At 42.6% G+C, this 10,926-nt stretch overlaps 1 protein-coding gene across 1 annotated transcript; it reads right to left on the reverse strand.

Moving 5' to 3' along the window:
* Positions 1-6,104: 6,104 nt before the first annotated feature.
* LOC133378016 (carbohydrate sulfotransferase 9-like) lies at positions 6,105-10,461 on the reverse strand. Its single transcript, XM_061612801.1, has 2 exons — positions 10,452-10,461; positions 6,105-6,919 (listed from the first exon to the last, which is right to left on the reverse strand). The coding sequence occupies exons 1-2, from the start codon at positions 10,459-10,461 to the stop codon at positions 6,105-6,107; spliced, it is 825 nt and encodes a 274-aa protein (XP_061468785.1).
* Between the last annotated feature and the right edge of the window lie 465 nt (positions 10,462-10,926).

Raw genomic sequence — 10,926 nt, forward strand, 5'->3', positions numbered from 1 at the left:
GGGCTTTATAATCTAGAGAAAAGGCAAGTAAGGGGGAGCATGAGAGAGGTGTATAAGATTATGCATGATGTGGAGAATATAGAGATAAGCTTTTCTCCCTCATAATGCTATAAGGGAAGGGATGGGGGAGAAATTCAGTTCAATTTGCATTTAAAGCCAAACCTATCAGATCCACTTTTCTGAAGCAGTATGAGAACTGAAACACAGCCATCAAATGGAATTCACACTTTTCTGAATTTTGCAATGCAGTTCTCCAAACAATGTTTACAAAAATGCATATTCTAGGGGGAAATGTGTGTAAAATGAATATATAAGTGGAGGATAAGGCTATCAATGGCTACTAGTCATTATGGCTATATTACCTCCAGTATCAGAGGCAGTCTGCCTCTGAACACCCGTTGCTGGGAATCACAACTCTGGAGAGTGCTGTGGAATTGAGGTCCTGTTTGTGGGCTTCCCATAGTCATCTGGTTGGCCACTGTGAGAATGGGATGCTGGACTAGATGGGCCTTTTGTCTCATCTAGCAGGGTTCTTAGGTTCTTAAGTCAGCTTTCCCTGTTCCAAGTGGAGGCTCCCCTCTAGTGGTTGACACTAAGAATAGAAAGTAAAACAATATAATGTGATTTCAACATAATGTTTTGGATAAACCCACTTGTTGTTTTTTGGAAATATTTTATTACATGAGAAATGCATTGCAGAATATGCCATCCCAGAATGCAGGCAAGATTCTGGATTCTTATTTGACCCCATCTGCACTATATATTTAAGGTGCTATTGAAAATGGAAATGGACTGCCTTCAAGTTGATCCCGACTTATGGCTACCCTATGAATAGGGTTTTCATTATACCACTTTAAAAAGCCATGGCTTCCCTCAAAGAATCCTGGGAACTGTAGAATCATAGAGTTGGAAGGGGCTTATAAGGACATTGAGTTCAACCCCCTGCTCAATGCAGGAATACAAATTAAAGCAAACCCAACAGGTGGCTGTCCAGCTGCCTCTTGAATACCTCCAGAAAGGAGACCCCTATTTCCCTCACAGAGCTACAATTCCCAGATTGGTTTAACAACCAGTCCTTCTTCCCAGGGAACTCTAGGGATTACAGCTCTGCTAAGGCTCTGTCACCAATATTGCTCACATAATATATGGATCAATTCATATATATGATTAAAATTGTTATTAAATTTCAATTGGTTTGGCACAATCTAGCAACTATGGACATTCATATACTATCTAACCCTTTTTGTTTTTTTTTAAACATACATATCATACCTACCCTATGCTCACAAAGCAAACCCTTCCATGATCCGAGGTGAGATCCTGGATCAGGCGGTGGATTGGTTCAGCCGGTGGATTGCCATTGTTGGTGGCCACCCACAGAGACAATCCTTGCCAACTTTCTCCCTCCATCTCCTGTCTGCCACCATCTGTATGGAGGCCTGCCCACCTCCCTTTCATCAGCCACCCCCTCATCCCCTTGTCCAAGCGAAAAATCCAGGGCTTGGGTGTGCTTGCTGACTGTGGCATAGCTGCAGGTGATCACTACCATTGAGCATTGCCACTGTCTTGCTGCAGCAGCAAAAAATGAATATTTTTTAATAGTTTACTGTTAAACTTTAAATAGTATTTACTGCAGTTGCAAAGCAGCCAACACCACTTCTATGAGCTATCGGGGGCCATCTGGTCCTGTTGTCCTGTTATTTAGTCACCCCAGCCTGCAGCCTGTCTCTTGCCCCATGGTGTGGCACATGCAGTTCTTGGTCCTCTTTCTCCTCTATAATCTGACCTGCTGGCTGTTGCCAATGCCTCTAGTCTATCATTTGGCCCGGAGTGGGGAGCTCCTCTCCTGCCTCCCTCTTCTCCATGGTGGCAGTGGATTTGTAGTGAATTTGTGTTGGCTGCAGATTCCATCACTGGTGTAGGTGTGTTTATTTACTGAAGAGGGGGTTGCTCAAGTACTTTGTTGTTGGGTGTGAGAGAGAGGGGCTGTGAGAGAGCATGGCATCTCATGAAGGCCACTACACTGCTGGCAGAGGGCTTCCACTCATAGATTGAAGGGGACTTCACCCAAGGCTTTAGCAAATGGAAAAGGGGAGAAGACAGTTTTAGGCAATTCCCTGTTTCCCATTCAGTCCTCCATTCCATCTCTCCCAGCCCTCAAAGGAAGGGGAAATCTGTGAAAATCGTTTGGCATTGTTTCTTGGTTTATTTGTACGACATCTTTGTCTCCTGGCCAAGAGCAGAAGCAAGTGGAGACTCACATAAATTAAATTATCTAAGTCAAATATGGAAACCTGTGGGCCTCTAGATGAGTTGGGTCCAACAACTCCCATCAGTCCCAGGCAGCATGGCCAATGGACAGGGATGATGGGAGATGTAGCCCAGCAACATACCAAGGATCAAATGATCCCTACCCTGATCTAGGTATAAAGAGATGTTTCCTCTTCCAATTTGAGGATGGGCATTTCCTTGAGTACATCATCTTAGACAAAGAGTTGCTTGGCAACATGAAACACCAGAGAGATACTCAGTTCATATTTGGTAGTATATTTGAATCACTCACTAATTTGCATAGGATAGTCGAGTGCTGATGAAAAGAATGGATGATAAAAATAGGTGTAAAGATGCTCTGCCTTCCACCCCAATGCTAAATTAGCTCCCTCAAGTAAGTGGCATTCATTTCAGATAGAACTGCAAGACCTAAGGCAGTAGGATTTCTTTTTAAAACTGATGTTTGGAACAGAAATGAAAATTGACATTGTAAGAATAGCTGTGAATAGCTGACATTGTAAGAATAACTCTGAGACTGATTGAATTGGTACAGTTGTAAAGAGTTTCTGGCTTTTCTTTGGTTGTTCAAGGCAACCAAGTGCTCCAGCCTGCACAACTTGTGACCTACCAACCCAAATGAAGCACACCAGCAATGTATGATTATCTGCAGCGGCAGGAGAAGCCCAGGGAGCAGCAGCTGAGTGAGCCCGAGGAGATGGAGATGGAAGAGTTAGGAAATATAGACTATGTTGGTGTTGGCGGCCTCCTCCTGCTACTCCCTGGGCCTGGCGTCAGCGCTGCCCCTGGCGTGTCTTCGGGGCTGTGACCTGGAGTTCGTGATGTGTTGGGCTTGGGCACCGGTGACAATGGGCTGCAGCTCCTTGCAGGACTTGGTGGACTTCAACATGAACCACTCCAGCTTCATCTCGTGCCGCCACCTGAAGCTCCTCTTCTGCTCCCCGCTCTTCTACCTACGCTGCCTCGGCAAGAATGGCATCCTTGTCAACTGCGCCTTTCAGTGCAGGGGTGGCCTGGGCCTCTGGCTGCCCCCTCATCCTTCTGTTTGCCATTTTGGGGATCCCCTGGGAAGCTTGTGAGACTTTGGGGGTGATTTGTGTGTGTTGGACCCTGGGTGGGAGCCAGGGTGGATAGGTGGAGTCGTGGGTGAGAGCCAGGAGGTTGAGAGATGTTGAGTGGAGAAGTGCAAGGCAATTTCTTTAATTTTTATTTGCTAATTTGTATTACGTATGCATTTGTATTGTGGCTTTATTGTATATTTTTATATTTGCTGTTGTTTTACCTTTTGTACACCACTTAGAGATTTTTATATATATAAAGGGTATAACAATGGCTTAAATAAATAAATAAATAAACTCACTATGATTTCAGATTTCAGACAAAAAAATCCCCTGAGTTTTATTCCACAACAGTAGTTCTGTTGTCCCAAGCAGGCCTAGTGCCAGCAGGTGGACAGGCTGGGCTCTGACCAAGGGCCCCTGCAGCTGACAGGGCTTCCTGTGGCTGGAGCTAGGCAGGTGTAGGTCCTGCTCTGTGATCTGCACTTGCATTGCAAAGCATGCACCCTGAGACCCGATGCTGGCCCACATCATGGAGCAGGAGCTACCCTCCAAGGCATCACCCCACACACCATGGGCGTGGACTGGCTGTGCCCCTTCCCACATCAGTGTGCTGTGTGCACATGCTTACCATCACCCAAGATGGGGGGGCATCAACACATCTTTGCTGCCATCTTGGGTGATGGTGGGTGGGGGAGCACAACCTACAGATGTGGCCAAGCCTATTTAAGCCCCCAGCAGCAGTGCTGTATTGCCACCACCTTTGAGGGCCTGCTGCACTCTGGTGCCAGCCCTGGTCCCAAGGGTACAGAAGAAACAGAGAATAAGGAATGGGGCAAGTTACATTGCAGAAAAGGAATGGGGCAAGTTACATTTGTTAGAGTTATCCCTGCAAAAATCAAAGCCACCACCTGGTGGTGCTGTTGAAATTTAGAAAATGTTTTCTTTAAAGAGCAGGCTCTAACAATGAAAGCAAGATTCACTAATAGGCAAAGAACCTTGCCATTTAAGAACGTACCTATAGCCAACAGATATTTCTATCCAACTTTAAAAAGCAGGGAAATTGGGCAGCTAGTGAATGCACCTGGGGAGCAGGAGACCTGACCTCCTCTCCTCTGCTCTGAGTGGTGGGAACACCTGCCATCTCTAAAGATGGAGAATTACATTTTTGTATGTTTGTTGGTGTTCTTCTTACTTTGCTTCTTTTCTGTGTTACTACTGTTTCTACAGAGAATCTAACCTAGAAAATTATATTTCTCTGATTATTATTAATCCTAGAAATCTGTGTCAAATTTATTTTTATTAATTTCAAAGACTTTTTATTCGTCAATGTCATATGATGGTGAAGGCAGCCTTTTGTGTTTCAAACTGGAGGTTATGTTCTATTTCTATTTTGGGCGCATTAACAGTTGAATCTGAAACTGCAGTTTGATGTAAAAATCAGACTGATTACAATATGTTGCTACTTAAGCAATGACTCCAGCTGTTGGGAAAAAAAACAAATTTAGCCTGCCCCTAATATATTCCCGCATGCCTGCAGATCTTTTTTCCAAAATCCTCATGGATTTTAAATCTGACATACTTATTCATGGAAGAAAGCTATTGGAACAAGCCTTCTGTATTAATACAAGATGGTTTTTAAATTATACCTGGGGAATGATGAAATAATGGAATAGATCTTGGATTAGCCCATATTCATCACTTTTTACAGATGCTTTCCTGTTCTGTGCAAATGTGTCTCATATCCTTTCATCTGCAGGCCAACAGAATGGACTTTGGGGAAGGGCTGTAGCTCGGTGGTAGAGCACATGCTTTGCATGCACAAGATCCCGGGTTCAGTGGTTTACTATCAGAAATATTTTATAGGGATGCTGCAAAGCTTTGTATTGCATAACCGAGGTTCTGATATTATTTATATGGCTTAAAAGAAATGATCACACAAAGTAAGTTTTAGCAATCAGTGTTTATTAATTTAAAAAATGAATCCCAATTTAAATGTCTTCAAGATGGCTTACATCACAATTAAAATCACATTCCTAAATACACCCAAAATAAATCATACTAAAACAAAACAGCTGTGCCAGTAAAATGGACTGTACAGGATAAAAGCAGTAGAATAAAAACATTGATAATTTAAAGTGAGGTGAACAGAATTGACTTTGGGAAAGGGCCACCGGTCACTACTAACGCACTTGTTTTTCATGCAGAAAGTCCCAGATTCAAACTTGGGTATCTCCAGGTAGGGCTGGGGAAGACCCCTGTCTGAAGGCGCTTCCAGACTGTCATTATTTTGGGGTGGGATTCCATCACATAGTGGCAAATTCAAGTTGTATCATTATAGTTGATTGGGAGCTCTTGTGCAACAAATCTGTTTTCCCAAAAGATCAGACTTTTTGCAATAAGGAAAATGATGTGGAAATGCCCTGGAAAGTATGGGATAATACTTGCTTTGATGCAATGGTGTCTAATCTCCTTGCAAACAAATCAGGATGAATGCTTAGTAAACAGGTGGTCTGGAAACACCCTGAATCCCTGGAGAGCCACTGCCAATCATTGTAAACAATACTGAGCTAGATGGACAAGTGGTCTGACTTGGTATGAGGCAGCTTCTCATGTTCCTAACCTGGCACATAAATTATAACAATGAAGGTGCTGGGTAAGCCTCACTTTAGAGGGAATTCCAGAGACAGGGTGCCACCACAAGAAAAGCCTGTTCAGAAGGTAAAAGAAACCAGAGAATGAAAGTGTGATCAAATTTTACAGCAAAGTTTCACTTGAATAGTTAAATGAAGAGAAGTCCATCTGGAAAAGAACCTTGAGCTTCTGGATTTGGTCCTTACTTAGTTCCCTGAAGAATTTCAGAGTGATGTTGCTGTTGGTCCGTTCCTCTGAACCATACCTCTTGAAATCTGGATAGTGGAAATCCTTTGGGGCTCCAATTCTCTGGAGAACATGCTCAGCATCTTCTCCCAGGGTCTCATACTTCCCCAGAATGTCGTAGTGAATATTGCAGGGATCACAGAGCATAAACATTGGCTTCCAGTGTATGTCCAAATAGTTGGGAGTCCTTGTCACAATAAAGTTTACAAACTCTTGGAAAGTCACTTCCTCTGAGGTATGTTGGCCTCCCCCGAACAAAGTCTTGATCTCCTTTGCCACAGAGACATAGTAGGGTTCATCAGAGTGCAAGAGCTTATCTCTATAAGCAGAGACCAACCTCTCTAGAGGATGCCTGGTGAACATCACTTTAGTGCAGTTGTTTAGAAGTTTAGCTTGCTGATCAAAAGGATAAGAACTCAGCCTCTTTAGAAGATTTGTTGTGTGTATTGTGTCCTGGTTAACTTCAAAGGGATCTCTGCTCAGATTGAGTGTGAGGAGGAGCAAAATTTTCTTCCAGTTGGAGCAGCCCACCTTCGGCACTTCACAGTAGATAAATCTGTGGCTCTCATCCACAAAGAGCTGCCTAGCAACACTAGGCTTTAGTTTCCTTTCTGAGAAATTACCTTTTGTGCAGGTGGAGTGCAAGGAGTCTTTACGATCACTTTGCCTTTTCAGCCAATCTTTTTGAGGATCTGGGGGGGGGAAGAGTGAACTTTGAAAAGTGGCACCATGTCAAGAGGATAAGGAATGACACTTGTGGGTTTCTTTTTTAAAATCAGTATGTCTTAAAATTTGGATCTGTCTTCAACATTTTAATCCTACCTTTCTATAGAAAATCAAAACAAAACTAAGCATAATGACACAATAGAAACAATTTAAGTCATTTTAAGAACAGCAGCACCCAGAGAAACTAGTTTTAAAAAGCTATGTTTGAAAAAGTCTTTTGAAGCTACAATCCTATACAGCAGGGGTGATGAAACCTCAGTTTGATGGCCTGATCCAGCCCTTCCCCAGCAAATGTTTTGGTCCTCCAAGATCTCACCAATATTAGTAATTAATTAATTAAATATATATCCTGCCCTCCCTTCCAAAGGAGCCCAGGGTGGCAAACAACAAGTGATAAAATGATAAAAACATCCTAAAAACAATTCCAATACAGATGCAGACTGGGAAAGGTCTCAACTTAAAAGGCTTGTTGGAAGAAGGTCTTGAGTAGGTGCTGAAAAGACAACAGAGATGGTGCCTGTCTAATATTTAGGTGGGGGGATTCCAAAGGGTATCACAACACTAAAAGTCCAATTCCTAAATTATGTGGAATGGACCTCCTGGTGAGATGGCACCTGCAGAGCACAGTGATTGACTGAGTATAAAAGGAGTGAGACAATCTTTCAGGTTGTAGCAGAGTGGACAATAGGGTGGCAACAGCAAATAAATAAATGCATTTAAAATAGACAGACACAGCACTGAGATAGGTAGAGCCAGTGCCCTGATAGGGATGAAAATCTCCCCCTCCCTGGTCATCAGATTGATCATTTGAGTGTAGAAGTGCAGGGAGGAGAGAACCATCCTTCTCAGTGGGAAATGCAGGGATCAGCTGAGGAGGGGCTGTATGTCCCTCTTTGTGTCTCTGTGTGTGTGCATATGAGAATGTATGTGAGAGACTGGGCAGAGCGACATCATACATTTAAAGCAATACATATTTAAATACATATTTAAATCATATGACTTCCCCCAAAGAATCCTGAGTAGTGTGGGTTTCCCCCTCACAGAACTACACATTCCAACAACCTTAACAAGTTACTGTTCCCATGAGTTTTTGAGGGAAGTCATGTGCATTAAATCTGCATTGGATGTATTTTAAGTGTATGGCATGGATCTGCCCACTAAGCATGGGGCGCATAGCCCTTTTTGGCCACACACATTGCTGGCATGCAACCCCTGGAGGGCTGGCAAAGGGTGAATGTGGCCCTCAAAAAAATTAGCCATCCTTGCTAAATACCCTTACCAGTGGGTAAATCCCACTGAACCCAGTGAGGCTTTATTCTCAACAGACATGTGTAGGATTAGACTGTGTGCGAGAGATGCTGATGGTTGAAAAGAGAGCTGCAGTAGGGCCAGGAGGACCTCTGCTGGCAGGGGTGTCCATGATCAGGATCCAACAGAGATTTTGTTTCATTTTATGAGTAATAAAAATAAATATGATATTAATACTGCTGAGAGACCATTCCTTTGTTAGTTTGGCTAACAGACCTAAATGGATGGTTGATGTGCTTAACTAGAAGTCTGTATCTGTACTGTATTTATAATATGAAATGTTTTTATTGTTAAATCACCTTGTGATGTTTTATGGGAAATTCCAATACAGATTTTTTAAAAAGTAAGTCCTGTTTGTTCCATTAGTACTTTGACCCAGAACGTGTTCTTAGAACTGTGACCTTCAACTGACAAAATGGCAAATCTTAGCTAAAAAATGGAAATGAGTTCAGCCCATTTCTGCTGGCAGAAATCATGGTCCCCACTACCATTGTCTGTTAAGACATCTGGATCCAAGCCCATTTAAAAACTGTCTTGCAAAAGTGCTGCAAGGCTTTTGACCTTCAGCAGTGGCTTTTTGGAGGTGGCATAAGGAAAAAGAACCAGGAAAACCCTATTACGTGAGTGGAGGTCTGATCGTCTGTCCCTGGGTCCCACTCATGACTTTTAAAATGTAAAAAAGTATTATTTGCCCACTTGGCAAGCTTCTAGAGTTGTTCATTGTTCTTCTCATTTTGCAGATTGCGGAACTGAGGTTCTGAGAGTGACTTGCCTAAAGCCATCCAATGAGTTTGTGGGCATTCAAAGTGTAAGATTAATGCTTTCTCAGATCCAAATTGCTTTTCTTTTTTCTAGTGTGATCAATAGAACATAAGATAGCTTGAGTATTTGCAGGCTTTAAAGAGCAAAACTTTGAGAGACGAATGGCAGGTGGATACATTTCAAGGAGAATCAAATAATACTTTTAAATACATAGAAATACATAGTGAAAGCCTACCACACCTTTTGATCATAACAAGTTCAAGAAAGTATATGGCTCAGGAAAGTACACTTTTTGATATTCATAATCATAAAAGGAGATGGCAAACTCTACACTCTGTATCCCATGATCTCCCACCCACGGTTGCCATTTTGCATGTTACTTCTATGACCTGGTTCCTAATGAGGCTTTCCCTAAACAGATATCCACTCACAAAATACTCCCTTCCGTGGAAGGAAGGAGGAAAAGAAATTTCACTCTTTACCCAGGCATCCTCTTGGGTCCTCCAATAATCTGCTCCAGAGGGTTGCGGGGACTCTTTCAAGCAGTATGTGCAGGAGTACACAGAATGTGTACAGTTGCAGCAGTCCACCACAGACACCTGGCCTGACAACTTTATTTTAAAAACAATATCTTTTAGTGGCAATTAAACATGGCTACTCTGCAATTCTAGAATATGGCATTCCTGTCTCTCACCTGCTATTTCTTTCTGCCAACTAGGGAGTATCTGGCGAAGAAAAGTACAAAACAGACTAATGAAGATGAAAATTAACAGCTTTTCCAGCAGGTTCTTCATAATGTTTTCTGAACAACCCAAATTTTGTAGCCTTTATGATGAACTCTAGGGAAACATAATGGTAGATATTGTTAAAATATATTGGACCAATAAATTACCAGTTGGCATTAAATGCTTGCATTTTTTCACATTAGCAGAGGGTTACCCATAAGATACTGGGGTTTTTTCTTACTACATTAGAAAAGGAGCACAGATAAGGCAGTACTTGAACTGGGGGGGGGCTAGTTAAAATAACAACAAAACAGATAAGATGTGAAATAGTATAAACTAAGAAATTGGAGCTGGGGAAGTAGGTAGGTCAAATTCCACTTCAGCCATGAATTCTCTAAGTAGCCTTACACAAGCCACTACCATTCAGCCACTGCCCCCCCTCTTCAATATGAGGAGGAGGATCATCATCAAAACCGATCCCACTGTGCTTCAACCTTGGGTCCCCAGATGTTCTTGGACTACTACTCCCATAATCCCCAGCCAGCTTAGCCACTGATCAAGGGATCACAGGAGTTGTAGTCCAACAAATCTGGGGATCCAAAGTTGAAAATACTGATCTACCCCACAGGTATGCTGTAAGGCAGAGATGGAGAACCTGCAGCCTTCCAGTTGTTCCTGGACTACCATTCCTGTCATCCCTTACCATTGGCCATGCTGGCTAGGGATTATGGGAGATATAGTCCAAAATATCTGAAGGGCATGCCATTGCGGAAGGCTGCTGTAGAGGTTATAGGCAAGCAAGTGTACAGCTTACTTCATTACAGGAGAACCATAGCAAGATGCAGTTGTCCTGACAGCACCGCTCCCTCTTTCATATCAATAGAGAATTTTGGTTGGAAACTTACAATTTGATTTTACCCTGAGCAGTCAAGGCTCAATTTTAGTTTACTTCTTTAGGCAAAACAGAACCTTTTGCTGTCAAGGTGAAAAGGAACATATGAAATGGTGGACTTTGCTGTCTGGCAACAGGGGTGGGGCTAATCTCTGTGTTCTTATATTCCCCTTCAAGCGTTTGTGACCCATGATAACTGAACACCTGAATAGGGGTTAAGCTTAAAGAAAAGCAGGAGCATACTTACCAATACCTTGGCACAGTCATTAACCATAATGGAGCCAAT

The sequence above is a fragment of the Rhineura floridana genome, chromosome 2 (genome assembly GCF_030035675.1).
Source record: "Rhineura floridana isolate rRhiFlo1 chromosome 2, rRhiFlo1.hap2, whole genome shotgun sequence".
In the NCBI taxonomy this organism is placed as follows: domain Eukaryota; kingdom Metazoa; phylum Chordata; class Lepidosauria; order Squamata; family Rhineuridae; genus Rhineura; species Rhineura floridana.